This window comes from Varroa jacobsoni, unplaced genomic scaffold (assembly GCF_002532875.2).
Source record: "Varroa jacobsoni isolate VJ856 unplaced genomic scaffold, vjacob_1.0 contig01613, whole genome shotgun sequence".
Taxonomy (NCBI): Eukaryota; Metazoa; Arthropoda; class Arachnida; order Mesostigmata; family Varroidae; genus Varroa; species Varroa jacobsoni.
Genome location: NW_019214661.1, coordinates 26,590 through 46,189, shown reverse-complemented (window position 1 = coordinate 46,189; position 19,600 = coordinate 26,590). Strand labels below are relative to the sequence as shown.

General features: G+C 39.8%; 1 protein-coding gene and 2 long non-coding RNA genes across 3 annotated transcripts; 2 read left to right on the top strand and 1 right to left on the bottom strand.

Annotated features, from left to right (window-relative positions):
* Window positions 1–1,652: 1,652 nt before the first annotated feature.
* On the top strand, window positions 1,653–9,996 carry LOC111272100 (uncharacterized). Its single transcript, XR_015315607.1, has 2 exons — window positions 1,653–1,695; window positions 7,596–9,996. It is a non-coding gene; the product is annotated as an uncharacterized LOC111272100 (long non-coding RNA).
* Window positions 9,506–16,386, bottom strand: LOC111272099 (uncharacterized). Its single transcript, XR_002687319.1, has 3 exons — window positions 16,298–16,386; window positions 11,250–11,464; window positions 9,506–10,507 (listed from the first exon to the last, which is right to left on the bottom strand). It is a non-coding gene; the product is annotated as an uncharacterized LOC111272099 (long non-coding RNA).
* Window positions 16,338–19,550, top strand: LOC111272097 (putative G protein-coupled receptor B0563.6). Its single transcript, XM_022853315.2, has 2 exons — window positions 16,338–17,387; window positions 19,161–19,550. Exons 1-2 carry the CDS (start codon window positions 16,425–16,427, stop codon window positions 19,365–19,367), a joined length of 1,170 nt encoding a protein of 389 aa, XP_022709050.1. The 5' UTR covers window positions 16,338–16,424; the 3' UTR covers window positions 19,368–19,550.
* The last annotated feature ends 50 nt before the right edge of the window (window positions 19,551–19,600 follow it).

Sequence of the window (19,600 nt, the reverse complement as noted above, 5' to 3'; positions counted from 1 at the left end):
AGGTCAAATAATTTTCAAAACATGTTCACCCTAAATACGCTTATTATATATGTTCTCATATTATATATATATATATATGAGAACGCTGAAGCACTTATTTATAGAGATAAAAAAATGAATATCTAATAGGCAGGGCTTAAGGTCCACCGAAGATAATATAGGCCACCAATCGTAGGCATTTTTATATGGAAATATGCAGGGCAGCTAATAAATATTTGCTGATAACTGACTCGTTCACTATTAGAAACGTGCGTGCTTTCTATGAAAAGTTGAAAAATGTACCACATAGAACATACTCCTGGCCGTTTGTAACACTTTCTTCTTATCGTGTATCAAGAGCGTGTTGTTCATAATGGCACATTCTCAACATTGATTCACCTCGAAGACAGGAAATCTGCTAAGTGCTTTGAAGACTAAAACGAGTAAGACCTGCTGGAAATACATAGGTTATGAAACTTTGCGACCGTATTTTACAGTTACGCTGTCAAGTTACAATGTGAGCAGTTACTTTTTGCGGCTATTAAAAAAGCTAACGGATTCTTGCTGCGGGCTACCAAGTGGGACGTATCCAAAGTGTACATATGAATTGATGCAAGGTCAAACTGAATAGCCGAGAAAAGCAAGCCCTGCTTGTGTGAACTTTTCCTTAAAAGAATTACGTTGTCCGAGTATCCACAAACGCTTAGAAATAAAAGTCTAGCGGATTTTTCAAAGCGTTATCACTGTATCACCTTGGGCGCTCGACTCATTCTCTGATCTCTCATCGCGTACGACGCCCACTATTCACTTGGGTATATTTATAGAATCTCGCACGCTCACTTCGCTCATAGCCCCAAGGCCTAGTCCTCGACATGACTGCACAGTGATCGAACTAGCTGCATGTCAATTTAACGATAGCGACAGAAGATGTTGAAAGAAACTACACAACCTGCTATTGAGTCTAGCAATATGTAGGTGCTATTCCTTATTCGACACACGCGTTCCATAAAATAGATTGCGTAGTACATGCCTTAGTGCAAATGCCCTATTGATCTGCTCAGAAATCACGATCCGCTTGTTTACTCGAAATCTTTACGAGTTTCGACATATCTGCCTGACACATTGTGAACAAATGCTTTGCTCTGTGTCAGTCTAAAAGATTATCAAGGAAAGCCATCGAAGCGACGGCTACTACTGTGCTCGTTTCTACGACATCGACTCAAATGTTTGTTTCGAATTTGTGGGTCATGTTTACAGCCGGTCATCAGGCCATCCACCCACAGTTGATGTTGGGATAAGTATGGACATCAGGAACTCTGCCTTATGCTGGAATTAGTGGCCCTGAGAGAGTTTTCTAAGCCCAGGCGAAAAATTTGGCCGCCTATACTTTACTGTTATAGACGAGGACCGAGTTTCATTGCACCATCGTAAACTATAATGGCCGTCTACGTTTAGGTATGTGTTTGTGAGCTCGTTTATGTAATACACAATATGGATATGCATAAGAAGGTCGAATGACCATACGTATAGAGTGATCGTCCAAACCTATTGCTTAGCAGAATAGGAGTAAGGCCGGCGGGCAGATATAGACAGTGTCTGTAAGCGATTCATAGGCTCGGTTTCCTCTCATTATTAATTCAATTCAGCTTAAGCATGAATCGGCCAAGAACGCTGCTTCATGCAGGCTATGCGGATCTTTTCGGAGTGCCAATGGAAGTAAGTGAAGATATTTGATAATTTTAGATGTTAATACTAGTCGATCTTACCTGCGCCTAAGCTGCCTCATCGTTGCGAACGGACAGGGGAGGCTGTCTGCCCAGCATAATGGGGAGACTATGATGCCCGTTCCTTTCGCCGTCAAAGGCTATACACCAACACAGATATATTTACGATCTGCGGAGATGTTTCACTTGCTGCTGGAAAAGTTTGCTATGTTCATCTATTATTCCTACGGTAACGTCCGGCGAATTTTTGAGAAGTTCAAAAATGAGCAAGTCGTTATTAAAGGAAATATTAGTATATACAAGCCTTTTCGAACCAAAACTAGTGTCAGACATTATTCAATATCTATTTAGTACTGAAAAATGCTTTTGCTAAAAAATATTTACGGGCCTGAATCTGCTATGTACATGTTTCTGCAAAGCGGTATACCAAACTTCTTTTTTGTTTCCATGCATTTCTTGAGGAACAGAGTGAATAGTTTGCTATAATGTCGCCACGAACTTGTGCCATTTGCATTACGAATGTCTGTTCCTACAAACAGCTCCATATGCCCCTGCTGCCCCTGCTCCATACGCTCTCCTATTGACATTCGTCTTTTATTGACATTGATAGCTTACGCCTCGTGTACGGCAATCGTACTTTTTTGGTACGATAAGATGAAAAAACAACAATCCGAAGTTCTATTGGCTACCCCGCACGGCTGGTAAACAAACTAATTTTCATGTGGTAAATTCTTTTAGAAGCAGCTGCAGCGGTGTTTAGGTACGGTCTCTTGTTGTCTCCTCTATAGACAGTCATGCGCTGACCTGGCGCATGTGGTAATCTGTTCATTTTCTTCTTCTTCTTCTTCTTCTCGGTCCTAAAAAAAGGCTCCATATAGAATTAGCAATCAGGTTCGTTGATATGGAAAGAGTATGAATTAAACACTCGACAAGCGCACGCCGACCAGCGCGGACGGAATGACAGCGACAACAAAACGTTAACTTGCTTTGCTGCATTAACTTAATTAAATAGTTTAGCTTTTTTCGATATCGAAACGGTCAAATAACAGACAAATCAAATAACAAAAGCCCATAAAGCCTTGTTACAAGATATTCAACAAGCAAAAAACACTAACAGCGATAGCACTATTTTCTTTAATAAGTAATAACTTATCAAACACATAGCAACACGTCAATACAATCGAAAATATCTCCACGAATAAGCTGCCCAAACAGCCTTCGGTATTCTCTTTGGTTTTGTTGCGTTTTCTTGACGCCAGCAACGAACAGATAAGAGCTTGTCGTTGAAAATAGTTTTCTAGCTGTACGGACCAGGGGCGAAAACGGACAAACCTTTTTGGCCAATTTCAACTTGGAAAGGCTCGCTTTTTTCGGGAGTTTCATGAGAGCATGAATGAACATGGCAGGTTATTTTCCGATATCGAAGTGGTTTATGCCTTATATTTTTCTTGCAGTTTAATACGTATAGCAGACTATCTAACAAATAAAATCTGTGGCCTATCAAGAAATGTTGGCCACTTTTAGGAGATAGGCATAATTGCATACACGCTTACTGATCGGCGTGACATGTACCCATAATATGTAGCATAAAAAATTGTGAGGAATCGTCCGGATGACGAATTATGCACATTTTAATGAACGCCTGAAAACCATCGTTTTTATGTTTGCACTCAGATAGGTTCTTTCAGGATTTAGGTATTTACATAGAAAGTAATTACTGATAAAGGACAATTTGTGCGGTGTTTACATACCTATTACTGTAATTGCTACTGCTAGTAGTGAAAATGTTTCCGACCGCACGTTCGGTGTTGCCGTTAGCAACTGTTTGGAACAGTTGGCTCCCACGATGAAACGAACGTTGTCGACGTCTAGCTCCGTCCGGATCTGGATCACCGCGCGTCCTTAAGTTTAGTTGTTTATTTCTATTACATCTACTGATTTTTACTGCACATATTATTATACACGGAAGTAGGTAGGACCATATGGTAACAATGAAAACGACATTGTTCTAAGCTAGCAAATCGCGACTTAACGATTGCATACATTTGGCGTATCAAGGCGCTATGGATTAGACAAGTGCTCCGAAGAGACCCCGCATCAAAGTGGTGTGCAGGAGCGATACAGGAATGACACAAAGACGCTGCTTAAAAACTGCGTGGGCCGCAACTGTCAGGAAGCCAAATCATTTTTTTAGGGTGCATTCAATACTAAAAACACCCGGGTTTGAAACGCTCTCTCGAAGGACATTCGAACACGACGTGAATTTAAGCCATTCTTAAGGGGAAAACATGCACAAGATTTTGTTAGGGAAACGTAGATTATTTCATAGAGCTTATCGACAACCAAGTCCTGACATGAACATGTTATACGAAACAGTTCGGTATGCCCACGTACAGACAAACATTAGTCGGCTTCGATATCTTGCCATGTATGGTCACTATCTGCGTAGAGAACCTTTAGTTTTAGCCGCCAGACTCAGTGAAATCGTAATACGGCAGTCGAGGCAGCAATGGCTTCTGTCATTAAAATAATAATAGGCCAGTTTAGATGATTGATATTACACCTTATCGTCGTGAAGTAGCAAAAATCCAGTCAACTGATTATATTGACAAGCAGACACACAGCTTCAAAGATGTACGTTTTGACAGAAAACGCTCCACATAGACAGCCGGCTTGGGCCAAACGAAATTACATTTAACACGTGGGGGAGAGCGGTGGGCTCCATCGGGGTTTGTCCAAGCAAAAATTCAGTGACATGGACAGCAGAAAGTCCATGGGCCAGATACGACGCCGTTCCTTCACTCAGGAAATTGCCATAACAGGCAAAAAAAAAAAAAGGGAAGATTCGCATTTGCTGTGCTATTCCTTTCGTCAGTTTTGTCCTCAACTCCGGCGTTCTTTTCAGTTTGCTAGCTAACTGCAACCACGTTCTGTCGTAGTAATTTTTACATAAATAACATTTTCTACATATAAAGAAACTCTTCAATGCTGTCCTAAGCAGGGTGATTTTTCGTTATTTGAAAATTGAAACGCATAAAAGCAAGATCTTGCAGCAGGACGTCGATCTATTCTATCTCTAATAGTAGTCGTCCGAGTGACGTTTAAAGTACAGACGATATATAGTCATATGCTAGTTGACTCCTACGTCTGCCGCCATAACAATGTATTACTACGGATATGGCCTATTGTAATAATACAAATGGTATGACAGGGTGTCCTCTGTCTGGACAGACGCACAGAAGAAACAGGCATTGAGCATAGCTGTCACTGAAAAATACGAGGCTGAAGGGGCTCGTGCTTGGCTTGCTGATAATGTGCTGCTCCAACAACAGACTGACATAAATCAAGCACCTCCATAGACGTCTTTTAAAATATCGTCTATATGAGCTATTTACGTGAAATGAGTATGATGAAGTTCGTTTGTTTTACGTCGACACGTAAGTAATATCATAAATAAATAAACTTGTCTTCCACAATTCAGCTAGGCCTAATAAAAATGATTAGGATTACATTCTCAGAAATTGACTATTAAAATCATAAGGCCATCGACCGACGTTTATCGAGCATATTAATACTTATTTGATAATTTGGTGTAAGAAAATTCAACGTCTGTTACTGTAATTAAGCACTACTTCAGAAGCTCATGTAATTAATCGCCCAATTTTACGAGGCCGACATGAGAAATTATATTTAATTTATATATATACTCTATATATGTATATATACATATATATATATATATATATATATATAGAGAGAGAGAGAGAGAGAGAGAGAGAGAAAGAAAGAGAGAGAGAATTGCTTATACAGATCGAACTAAAAGAAGTGTATAATCTATAGCATACAAATTACATATTTAACTCCATGGAATTTGTTTACGCCGGAGGCATGCAGAACCGTACGTGTAGTAAGATACTGGGATTACGCTTGACGTTCCTAGCGCAACAGATTACCACATTTGAATTTTCGAGCCTGTATTATACCGCTCTGACCTCGAACTCTTATAAATGCGGGTGGGACAAATGACTATTAGTAAAAACTGTTAAGTAGTAATCGGCCAGAACACTGGAAAGTAGTTAGGCCAATTAAAAGGTCCTGTTTGTAATGAAGAAGTAAGGAACTAGTACCTAAAGATCCATAACACATACCACATATATAATTGCATGACCGAAAGGCACAGGAATTAATTACGTAGTACGGAATAGAACGTATTTGCCAATTTAGGGAACTCAGTATCTGTGCAATGATCGTAATTGTGTTTATGTGTATTTTATCTATCTATTTAAAACCGCCCCCAAATATATTCTGAAGCACTTTGGAGTCTTCTTTTGATAGAGGGCGTACAGGCAATGTTAATAATAAAAGTTCTAGCCGTTCGAAATTTGGTGTTTTTTTTAATTTACTCTTGTTGTAATTGAGTGATGTGTCATAGAAAAAAAAACGTTGAAAAATCATGTTATGCTCTTCTATTATTTAAATTGCAAACGTGAACTTAGAGGAAAGTGCAAACGTAAATATCAGCCGCAAAAGAGTAATGTTTCTGAAAGGTGGCATTAAACTTAGGTCGCATTTGTTGGCCATACTAAAACCTGAATATACCTTCGTTTTCTACATCGTTTGCATTAAACTGCATATATGAAATACACAAAATAAATATCCATAATAGTTTTTTGTATTTTTCTTGCAATTTGTATAAAGCCTTTCTTATCTAATTAACTACTCCAAAATTTCAAAGTTATTCCCTTCGACTTGGAGGGGAAGTATAGATAGGCTTCGCGATGCAGCTGAAGCTGTTATATAACATCCTTGAGAACAAGAGCATGCCAATTGCTGAATTAGCCAATTGGTGACGAGTCACTCGAAGATTGTCGACGACTGTGGTTACTGAAGCTGAAGGTTTTTGAACGTGACTCATCACGAGCGAAACCTCGACACGCTTCGATATCGGCTAATAGTTTGATGTGGCTGCATTTCCTATTTCCCTGCTCTTCTCCGGCAGTCTCGTGTGCTATGCATCAATGACGAGAAAAATGCTGAGAAGCCTTGCAGCAGCTATTCCTGAACACTAACTTCTAGTAGAATATTAAAGCAACTTGGATAACCTATTCCAGACTTATAGCGAGAAGATAATAAACTAGAAGTTGACTGCTGAGAATTAGTTCAATTTTGTTTTGTTGTGACATTGCCACGCGTCGGAAAGACGTAAAATTCAAAAAATTTCTAAAGGAAAGGCTGATCAAAATTAGACCTACACGATTTTATATATACACATATTTTTCTGATCTTTACGCAGGGACCATACTTATTCTATGTTATTCCAGCAAAATATCGCATTCAGAGATTAGTAAACTTGGAAAAAATAGGAAAGCAATTAATATTAGAAAATATGTAACTTACAACTTTCTTTTAATTCAAACCATTTCATTCATGTGGAACTCTACGCGTATACGCTAAGTTGATAACCCTAAACCCATATTACGATATGTCCTCGTGTTCAATGTATTCCCCTCATAAGATACCTTTGATGAACATCAGCGTTTTGGAGTCTGAGTTAAGCACGAATAAAACAGGCGTGTTCGGTTATCTCGATACGATTTGACTTACACATAATAAAAAAAAGTCTATCGTTTCGGTGACTTAATGATATCTCCGCATTGAGCTGGATAATAATGAAAGCCTTTACCAATAGCAGTTTCTTGTAACTATTAAGGCAATATGAAGACAACTGATAGCATCTCTAGGTTAGAGAGAAAACCAAAATCGTCGAATTATTGTCATTAATTATATATATATATATATATATATTAAAAAAAAATTAAGCCAAAATGTTCTTCATTTAGGTTAGTGACTTTTTACTACTTTTTTTTTTTTGCTATATCTATTCAATATCAGCTATGAATAACGGTGTAGCAGTAGAAGGTTGTCTTCGTGGGCTCTAAATCTCGCCTTGTTGACCCTGAGACACGACGGAAAGCTTTTATCAGGAAGATTTAGTTTTCTGGTGTTTAACCACATGTTACAGCAACGCAGGGCCGTGCTACTCTAAACACTTCAAAGAGACAGACAGGTATGTTTACTGCACGAAGCAATGAAAGGCGTTTTTCCCTTGAAAACACCAGCTAATTTCCACACCAAGATTTTAGGATGCACGAATGGCTTTTGGGCCAATTTACTTCCTATTGTGCGTTAACATTTGTCAGCAGCTGTGCGGAGGCTAGAAACACCGTAAGTTGATTTTCGCTCATATTTCCAACCCGACTCTTTCGCCTGTTTTGTAACAAGTCTTTGATTACATGAGGAACTAACCTTCCCTATGCAAAGAAGCCAACCTAGCGGATGAATGCATTCTCGTTATGACAATTCTCCAAAATGTGTCCTTCGGACTTATCTCGGGCATGATAAAGCACGCCTCAATTCCAGCCTCCACATAAACGGTAGCATTTCTTTTATCGTGACTTGCCATGTCAATCACCGCACTGACGCTGTCGCTTATGCCCGTTTGATTCAATACTGTTTTCTTTATCGTAGTCGCTACTACTAAAACTGTTCCTGTTAGGCGCCGTACAAACGAATCGTGTTGTAGTCACTGTTTTTCTAGCCTTTCTTCTGTCTGTTTACTTTTGTATTAAGTGCACTTTTTCGCCGATACGCTCACCGCCCACCATAATCGTCGTCGCAATAGGATATCCTTCATAGTAAACGCGCATCGTCCCTAATGCCAGTGGACCGTAACATTGATGGCGGCGCTTTCTGTCGTAGCAGTACATCAAGGGACTACAGGGTGGCCTTTGCAAATATCGTTTAACCTTGAAGACCGGCAGTTTGCATACCACCATCGCCGTAATTCCCGCTCGTACACTTTAGGCCGTACGAGTAAGAAACGAGGCCCAAGGTCCCTCCCCCCCTTTGCCTCCTTGCTTCCCTTAGGCTCAGGGGCCGACAGCAGAGTGCCATAAGAAATCGGATTAAGGAGAATATTATATAAAGTTATTTTTGTGACCCATCACGAAAAAGCATCATTACGTAAAAAAGGGACGGCAAGCTATTTTCCTAAAATCTTATAAAAGACAACTTCCGAATGTGATTGCCTGTATATTCTAATATGTACATCTTTTAATCTTAATTTTGTTGTTTTTCAGACATGTCGTATGCTCTTATATTGAATAGCGAATATTGTGAGGTACACGCGGACTGCCTTGGTTGTTACAAATCTTCAAATATCGTTGTTTAAAAGTTTTTACTGTTGAATGACAATCCCAGCATTTGCGGGTTCATTATGCAAATCTTACTTATTTTTTTAATCTTCTGTTTTCATGAACATACTCTTTCAGGTTCGTCAACATAACGAATAGCTATAAAAATTACTGCTATATAATAACTTGGAGAATATCAAACGGTAGGTGTGTAGACGATCGGAACAAGCCGACTTGATCAGTCTCAGATTTTACTTTTGCCGGATCGTATAAATCCCTCAATAATTCGCCTATTTAGTAGTAAGTTCTCATATTTGTCCCTTAATCTGTCCCATTAATCATTTTGTGATTCTTGTCGACACTACGCGTATACAGATGTCAACAGACCTACACACGCAGATGGCAACTACATCGAACTCTTAACTGGCTTGTGTGAAATATACATTTTGCCCTTACGCCAGGCTAAAAGGACTAATTTACGCATTAACAATGGAAATTTGGAATTTCGAACGCCTTTCCCTGAGGGCCGCACGGCGGAAACGACACCTGAGGGAAGTTTTGTTGTACCAAATAAAATTGCAAATAGATCTAAAAATAAACGCAAAATACTTACACATAACGTAAATACTTCATTAAATCAGCATTAACATAGATGTTCAATCGCAAATATCTACTTCAACATTGCAGAATTGCCATATTACATAAAAAATGATTATTCTTAGTTCTCATGAAGACCATCCTTTCTCTCAACGAGAAGCACTGCTCTATCTCGGAGAATTACAGGATTATGGAAATGATGTCGACGGTAACTAAGAAGCTACGAAAAACGAAGACCGACCACTTCCACAATTTTATCACCATGCGACTAGTCGTTTCCGCTCTATCTTCGAAATTGCCTCAAGTCTGGTACCATTCAACACATGGCTTATATATATGTATATGAGTATATAGAAAAAGCCTTTGACCATCGCATAGGCATTCAAATTTGTGCGTAGAAACGTGGCTAATATGGCGTTGATAGAAAACTTAGCACGTAATTGAATAAATATGTCTAGAGTGTCTGATATCCTAAATAAAATATTGCGCAAAACAAAGTAGAAGAGCCTTGGTCTTTTCTTATATGTTATTTATAGTTGCATTGGTAAGGACACAAACGATAAAAGCATACTATGGCGATCTAAAGCCGCCGCCGCCGCCGCCGCCCATACAGCCTTGCATAGCTCCGACGGAGAGAGAAAAAAAAGAGTATCTCAAAAAATTGACAAAAAGTATAAGTGTGTTATTTTTGCCCAATCGTTGGCTTTATGGGCAAAATATGCCACCGTTTCTACAAGGTCGAAAGAAACGTATACACAAATCCTATTTTTAAAAGTATATCGGTTTTTAGCAATCTAGAGCCTTTTAGGCAAGGTTCAATGATAAAACACACTGCGGTACTTCCTAGGGTAAGGACCATCATTAAGTTTAATTCTAGAATATAACGGAAAGCAAACAAGCAAGCGTCGGCGTTCCGCGGTGCTCCAATACATTCTGCTTGCGAGGAATGTCATACGATTATAGCAGTAACCTTAATGACATCGACATTTCGCTTAACATCCGTTTCAATGTTATCTACAAAAAGCATACGTCAAAGTAAAGAAAAGTACGTAAACGTTAGGTTAATAGTAATACCTGTAAGAAGACATCTTTACTAGCCACACTGTTTTCGGCCAAACAATCCTAATCAGCTGGACTTCAGCTAGGCCAAAAAAAAACCTGTTTCTGGGAATTTGCACTCAATTACTTTTTGAGAAGGGTGACCACAAGCACATTGCATATGAAGATACAAGTAGAACCCATACAAAGTATTTAATTGCATCTTAGCGAGTAATCTATCGCACTCATCATATGTACCTGTTTAACATAGAGGCGGTGCATAATTTTGTCGTTAATGTCATTGACAAGCAGCGGTAAGTTTATGGGGAATGTTACTAAAAAAAAATCTATCCATATTATGCCGCAGTGTTAGCGCGGCCGGCTCATTCCAGCTGTTTCGAAACTTACGGTGAGAAACAGTCCCTACTTGAAACGTTTGTAGAAATGTAGCTCTCGCTAACATTTGGCTGAGCTGAAGTCCAGTGGAATCGAAGGCCATTTCGTAACTAGGCCTACATACAGTGATTAACCCCGTATAATGCAGTCAAGTGGCATCTCCACTACGGTCTCTTCGCGAGTGAGTCTTGTTGGCTTTTATCATTGACTCTTCTTGAGATGAGGTTTACACTTAAACCTGTAGCCAACTTTTACCGAAGTCAACGAACACTAGGTAGGATACATAGTTTAAGCCCTGCAGGTAGGCTCTAATACTGATTACGTTTTTATTATGATGACACAGCAATCAGGTGATCGTCAAAGGGTTCTTTCGATCCAGCACACAAAATCTCCGTTCCAGATTGTAGCGAAATAGCAAGCTGACCCACCGGAACCTACTTCGCTTTCCGGCAGCTACTGTTCGCGGGCTTCTGTCGTAGTATTTTGGCCTTGTGACATTCTTCATTTGCAACAAGGTACGAATTCCGTGATGAAAAGCTGAAAAAAAGGACCCTGCACAGTTGCATCAACGTGAAAAAAGGCCAGTATAGAGTTCAGTCACAGATTATCATGGCTTAACAGTAAATCTAGGACGACTACGAAGCGAGACTCGGGACGGGCTCGGATAGGTTTGGAAGGTGTTGACAGAAAGGTTCGAGCGCCCTGTCTCCACTGCGGAAGTCCTGAAAGCGCACTACTTCATATATTCAATAAAATGTGGTAGAATCTGCTTTATAGCTGGCTGTAGTAGCATTTGCTCAATTAAGGAGAAGATTAGAAATTTTATAACGCACTTTGTCCGAGCACTTCTATTTTTTCTACGCCCACTAGAGGCGCGAAAAGTATAAGCCGTTATAAATGTTTGCGACTGATTAGTGGATAGAAAAATACCATTATTATGTTGACCTATATTTTTATGTTAGCTCATTATTAGGCGGTAGCGGTAGTACGTTACAACTTGCAGATGCGAAATAATCGTGTGAATAAGCTCATAATTAAACCTTCCGGACATATAAATCCGGGCATAAAACCAGGAAAAATGTATCGCACGTCAGTGAAGTGGTAATCATTTTTGGTGGCGCAAGTACTAGTTCAGATTATGAAAAATTCCTGCGGACGTTTGTTTTTACGTGGTATAGGTGTGCCTCTACTAACAGTCTAATTATCTTGCACCAATATATCCCTATGCCTGTATGATATGCAACAACATGCAAAGCATGTAAAGGCACGAAGTAGGGGAAGGCAAAAATCATCTTTAACGCTTGTCAAGACACCGAGGGCTATATATTTGCATTGAAGAAACAGCTGCCGCTCAATCACAACTAAATACTTAACGTTTATACATCGTAGCTAAACCTTTCAACAAACAAATGAATTCATGATCACATTTAGAAAATCTAGTTCGAAGACATATCATTGACATCTACGGAATACTTCATAAATCTGAATTCAACAGTCACTCTATGGATGATATGGTGTATCATACGAGTAAAAACCGTAAAAGGAAGGGCCGTCTTCAGTAGTAACACATGAACAAACATTAACAGTAGACTATTTTTTCTTGCAGGTTTGTAGAAATGCATCGAAATCGAGGTGTACCGTAGGTGTAGCTTAATGCAAAGTTTATCTTTGAAAAGGTTGAATATGTTCGGATAAGGTCACTTAAACCCAAGATAGCTTCTTTTCTCGACACATTGGTGATTATGCAAAATTATATCAACGTTCTGCAACGTCTGCCGGGATTTTTCTAAAAGTCGTATTAGCAGAACTTGAAATGATCCATCTCCGGCTCTACCCAAAACAGCTCTCAGATATTGAACAAATGTTTCCACAGCGACTCAAATCTCATCATCTCTCATGATCGCCAAGAAGTAAAGTTTTTTAATTTTCCGTAAATATTTGTCTACAAAAAAAGTTTTGTAAAGCGTCTCCACAAAAAGAACATTGTAGCTTTGAAAGGTTCCGTGAAGCACGTTTACGACTTGCTGAGTGTTCGTCCGCTGTCAACTGTTTCGCTATACCTGAGGAAACTTACCGCCAATTTATAATATTTCACTTGGATATTTCCTATTTCAATGACAGATGACTTCTTGTTAATCAACATTTTTTGAGCGTCGGAGCTGGGTAAGCTAAAGAAGTACATATATTGTCCACCTGCAGGAGTACTATGTTGTCTATCATAAAGAATATCTGCTACAGGCAAAATCTGTGTAACGCATCGTCATGACATGCTGAAAAAGACCTGCGCGCTTTGTCTTTCTGTGGCTTTCCATTGAATATTCATACAGAAGGATAGAAGAACAACGAGCTCGAATGGCGAGCCTCCATGCTGAGCCATAGGTGTTCCCCTTCAGGGGCAGAAAAATGCGGAAAGCTTTTTACGCCAGACACAAAAGAACCCCTAGGGAGAAGGAAGCGGACCAGTAAGCTGCATATATACACATATATGCAAGCCATAGAAATTACAAAAGAGTAACAACTGAGGCGAGAACTCAATAGCACCAGAGTGTCTCTAAGGGCCTAGCTTTGAAGGAATGATAATGCACGTATTCTATAGCTATGCCGTAATGATACTGATTTAAAAATTAGAAGGATTTGGTTTTTATTAGTTTTATGCTCTCAACATGGCGTTTCATTTTACAAAAAATTGAAAAATACGTGCGACACGACGACCTGTAAAAGAGTGGACGCTAGCTTAATTATAAGTAGCGTCGAGATTTGAAAGTAGCGATAACTGTTGACGAAATATCCATTCTCTCAAGAATACGTAGTTGTGTTAAACGAGAACTTGCACTTAAATCCTATATGCAGGTTTTTTTCAGTGCTGTTCCATCTAGAAGATTATCCTAACAATTGCATTGAACAAAAGACGGACGTTTATGGCTTTTAAATAAGATGACGAAATCAGCCAAACCATTCCTAATTGTTTAAGTAGGAGCGGCGGTAGCATGGCGCTTGAGCTACACAGAATTACCAAAGCAATATTACAAACTAGGCGATTGATTTGTTTTTTTTTTTTTGGTTGGCGACATCGGATAGGCTGTCACTTGGACGGCGACATTTAGCAGAGGGCTACAATAAAATTAACTTATGCGAATATCGCTTGAAAGCTTGCTTCTTTTACATAGATATATAGTTTTAAGCTACTTACATCTACGCAAATATATTAGCCTTTTATGGTGCCTTCCGGCTTCGCCAGCAAAAGCCAAGTACATGACAAATGCTTGCCCAGCTGAAAAATCTATCTATTTCATAAATTTATCTAACATAACCTATGTTTACCACCATTCGCTCCCCCAGAACGTATCTCCCCGTATTCATTCTTTATCACATTGGAGTCGTTGTACTGCTTTCGGGTTATAACAAACATTTCATATTTTATTATACATCATTTAGATTCTCCTAGCATGTCCCTCGGTCCTGCCTTACCCAATGGCTATCCGTAACAAACTAGATTTCCACTAGCTATAAAACGACTTGCTATGGTGGCGCCATGTAGTTACGCACTGTCCTAGACGGCGCTAGTGTCAAGACTCCGTGGTTAAGAAGACTTCTGGACGATCAGTAGATGTACGGTCGACCGATATACAACATAGTAACGGTCAACTATTTCTAGGGGAGAAAGATGAAATAATTGTGCTGAACAGACAAAGCACGATAACCAACAGAAGCAAGCTGATCGCAGGAATTCTCACGGGTCGAAAGTCGTCGTAAAGGTCTTACGAGGGGCCACAGATACTACATCGGAATAGATGCTGTTGTATCGGAGACAACGGCAGTAGCTGTTCAGCTACGGCTGCGTCCATCCAAAGAAAAGTAGGTAACTGACGAATGGTGGCGAAGCATGGATCGATGTCGATCAGTATCGTTTTTCTGCTAGATGAGAGGAGGACGGATGTAACGGGTAATTGCATCTGCTAGCCAACTATAAGGGAACGGTGGGTTCGAAGTCGGAAACAGAACCTGGTCTTCTATTTTCTACCTCTTAGATATCTCGCCGTGGCCTTAGGAGAGCTTATTTATCAAACTAATTACTCGAAAAATGATTTTTCATGCAATAGGAGGTTACTACTGTCATTATCTGCAGCTTTTTGACTCTACCCTGTATACCTGCTAGGGCATTTGTTACTTAGAGTTACACATGGGCATTGTATTGCTATATAGATATATATTGAGGAATGACTGGATCAGGGGGATTCTCGCTTGAAGTTTAGTATGGCCACTACCAACTGCTTCATGGGGAGAAAAATAATATCACGCGGAAGTTTACTTGCAATCGTTGTCTATATGCGCACGATTGGTCTAAAAGTAGCGCTGTTTGTTCCAACTAATGCTTCGCGTCTAACGTAGACACAGCCTACTGGAAATAATGCGATCATTGCGAAGTTACATATTGCTCGTTTGTTCGATCAGAGATCGAACACGATTTTTGCGGTCCTTGTCGCAGGCTTAGGGTAAGGGAAATTTTCATTGGATGGACTCTTTTCCGCATCGATTAATTAAGCACGGATTTCTGTTCGTTTCACAAGCGTCGCAGCAAAGTTGGTGGTCAGTATGGGTCTCTCTGTCTCAGTTTACCGACATAATCTTGCCGGCTGCAAGACACGGGCTTTCGCATAGTGGGTGCGATGAGAGGAAGTGGCAGAAAAGCTCAGCCTTGTCGATAGCGTGTCGATAAGTACTCGCTGAACTAATTGAAGTTCGTGGCAGGTGCTTTTGTATGCATTTCTAGACAAATCAAGTTACTTCGTCAGTCCTGTTTTTGCAACGGAAACATTAAATAACATTGTCCTCCTTGGACTTAACTATCCTGGTCCTGTTTGTTAAATGCTGAAAAATGAATATTTAATAAGTATCTAAGACTTACTTGCTTAGCTCGTTAATAGACGTAAATTGAGTTTCGCTCGTTGCTTTTAGAGTATAGATGATAACGTATGCACACGATAGCATTGGACTTGAAGAACATCCAATTATTTTGATGTTATCGCATTCTAAAATGTGAGCTGGCCAAATGCTGTTTCCGACATTTCTTTTCTTCAACTATTGCCATCTAAGGTTGCAAAACTTAATCGCAGTACTCTTTATACAAATCGTTGGGTGATGGGCTACTCTTCAAAGAGCAAGTTATAGTAAACATAAGCGCTTGGTTTTCAAAAATAAAAATGCTTCATAAAATCCGACAAGGATATTTGTACTGTTTGTTCTATTTATCCTGTCGATGATGGTTAGAGGTAAAGAGAGGTTTCGGCTCTGCGAATTGTTAGAATTCGAAAGCTTACATGTTCAACGACAAATAACGCTAATAAAGCATGTATCGAATAACTAACGTACGTTGCTTCGCTGGATTCGTATTTGCAGGAGGCCCATCCAGGACACAGATGAAAAATATTAGCAAAGTACAAAACTCTCTTTAAATCAGCGCTGGCCAGCCGGAACATCTTCTCCAAGCAGCCTCAAAATGCATTGCACATCGCTTGAGATAGCCGGGATTTCTGGCAACGCCAGCGACTGGATGAATGTCAACAGGACGTCGCTGCGCTTAGATGATCTCGACGGTGGCTTAACAATGGACCCTGTGGATAGCGAGTTCCAGGAAGTGAAAATGGTGAAATTCGTCGCGTACAGTGTGGTGTTTCCCGTGATAATTGTACTGGGTGTTATTGGCAATGTGATCAATCTCATTGTATTGACACGACCGAGCCTGAAGGGGGTGACGTTTGTTTACCTCTCCTGGCTAGCGATCTCGGATTTAGCCGTGCTACTGATGGGTTCCGTATCCATGCTGCGTTTAGCCGGCATACACGCGAAGGACTATTCGACGGCGTTTTTTTTCGCCCATCTGGAGATGCCTCTGGTCAACGCTTTCATGGCGTCCAGCGTGTTTCTCGTTGTGGCGGTTACCATTGACCGCTATTGGTCCGTGTGCTTACCCACCCGATATGCTGATATTCACAATGACCGTCAGGCACGTGTGGCTATCACAATGTCGTTTGTGTTTGCTTTCCTGCTTTACATACCAGTAGCGTTCCAAAAATACCCCGTTCCGTTCGTGAAGATGACGACAAACGCTACGATAAACCGCACCATAAATCCAATTGAGTTTTACGCGTGCGAATGGAGCGAAGTGTCAACCCATCCGGCATTCAAAGTCTACCTCTTTGTTAAAGAGGTGGCTGTACGTGTAGGTCCCGCTATTGTCGTTGTCATTCTGAACACGTGCATTATAATTACGTTTCGACGATTGCAAAAGAAGCGTGCATCGCTTCTCGGCAGCTCTGCAGAAGGCAAGAGACTGGCAGAGGAACAAAGACTTGTAATCTTGCTTGTGGCCATCGTCATTATGTTTCTAATCTGTATGACGCCTGCAGCAATTCTCACCGTCATCATTTCGGACCACTACGAAAATCATTTACCATTCCAGGCAAGTGTCATTCAAACAATTAGTTTTAGGCTACACTGTGATTTTTCTACTTGAGACAGCGAAAGGATGTGTTCAATCCGGGTTCGGCTGGTGATTTGTTTATCTATAAAAAAAAAAAAGACTGTTCTGCTAATCCAAGCAACATTCCCATACGATCGTAGATAACGAATCCGACTCACATATGATTGAAGCTTTGGTGGCACAACTACCTTCCTGTGTTCAGATAGTCCCGTACACAACATACATAACGCGGACGTTCACATAACTCTATCTTTGTTCTTAGTGCGAAGGTTTTCCCATACTGTTTTATGGTGGTACCCTTAGCAACAAACGTCTTATCTTTTGTAAGTAGCCGCTCATTTTTTCTACGAGAAATAACACCTAATTTCGGAGTTTTCTCCTACCGATATAGGATTTATTTGGCGACAGCTCAAATAAGTCTTCTTAAGTAATATTAATAAATTTAAAAGACATCCTTCCTTTGTTTGGACGGCGTACAAAAAATACAGCATTGTCTTCGGTAACAAAGCTGGCTAAGTTGAAAAACTGCGCCGCGCATAGCGCGTACGATTATATCAATTTTAACGCCCTTCATCGGCGGGCAATCAAGTATCGTTGAACTTTTCTAATAGAGAGCAATCGCCGTTTCAGTTATCGGACCTCGCACCGACAAGTCCTTAAGGTCACGTAAAAAATTTTTTTAATTACATTTGTTTTGCTAACACACGAGAAAAACATTACGCTTATATAGAAAAGGCAGACGTCGATATTTATAATTAAATTTATACATATAGTAGTCTTTGCCTCCGTTACTAGAGAAAAAAACAAGGATAAAAAGGGCATAGTAAAAGCACGAAACATATTATAACAGGATGAAACTGGATAAAAATAGTAAGCGACTTTAGATAACTTTTAGGTATTTCATACCGTAGTATCCGTGACCCTATTCGTGTGAGAAATAAAGGCTAAGTTTCCGGTTTATCATCAAGGTCTTCTTCTATTTTCAATATTGAAGTCGTTCCATTTTCTAGCGTTCATCTCTTCTATGATTTCGTCACTCTCATTTAGAGGTCTCGCTATTTACATGTTGATAACGTTACTTAACGCGAATATGGCTGCGTACCGTACCGTGCAACAATACCATACCAGATAACAAAAATGATCGCATAGATTTAAAAAAATAGACACGGCCAATACAGAACGACTTAACGATAAACGATATACGCCTCAAGGTGGCGTTCTTTATTGCCGCTACATGCGACGCTCCTTCCCATAAAAAGTTAGTGGGTGGTCTGATGACATATGCAGTCGCGCACTTCAAAAGAACTCATAGACTGGAGCGGATTAAAAGAGAGAATGCATAGAAATAAAACTGGAAATAAACAAGCGGACGTAGCGACAATGGGTACTTGAAAAAATTTTAAGCAACAATATGTTGCCGTTCATTTAATCGCTTCAGGCCAGAGGCCTTCCCATTAGAAAAGTATACCTTTCTTAAAAAAAAAAACAAGAAAAAACGTGTTTCAGATAGCTAGAAAAATATCGATTGATAGCGGTTCGGCGCGAATTTTTTTACCAACTTTCTGGAAGCTAACCCCAACCTCAAAGATAAAGTGATTACTTAAGTAAATTACGGCAACTGCAGTAAAGTTAAATGGGATATTGTACATAGAAGAAATGTACCTGTAGACGACTGGCAAGCGTGGGCTAGAACCTAAACATTGATAACTTATTGTTTGCTATTTGTCCTGTGTCATATCCTGTGTCTTACAGATTTTTCGAGCTATCGCCAACAATATGGAAATGCTAAATTTTGCCTCGAACTTCTACGTCTATTGCTTGTGCTCTTCAGAGATTCGTCGAACATTTTTCGAGCTTTTCGGCGGGATTTTTGCACGAAAAGACGAACAAAATTCAGCGGATGCTTCTCTGATCACCAGTAAAATTACCAAAATATCACTTGACGCTACAAGAGTGTAGAACCTATCGATATGCTGATAGCAGCAGCCATTTACAGACGGCGTCTTGTAAACAACAACAGCAACACTTGAAATACAAGAAAATGCTTGTATCCTACAAATACTTAAATAGATTAATGGTTATATCTGCAAATGTAAGGATTTATTTACATCAATACAAGTAAATGCTTCAATTTAGCACAAATTCCTTATTCACAAAATGTTACTGGGCTAGACGTTCATAGATTTCCGGTA

Bases quoted from the DNA above. Each gene is read 5' to 3' on its own strand.
- LOC111272097 (XM_022853315.2), top strand. From the start codon at position 16,425: ATGCATTGCACATCGCTTGAGATAGCCGGGATTTCTGGCAACGCCAGC. The intron at 17,388-19,160 runs GCAAGTGTCATT...TGTGTCTTACAG, and splicing joins AAAATCATTTACCATTCCAG to ATTTTTCGAGCTATCGCCAA.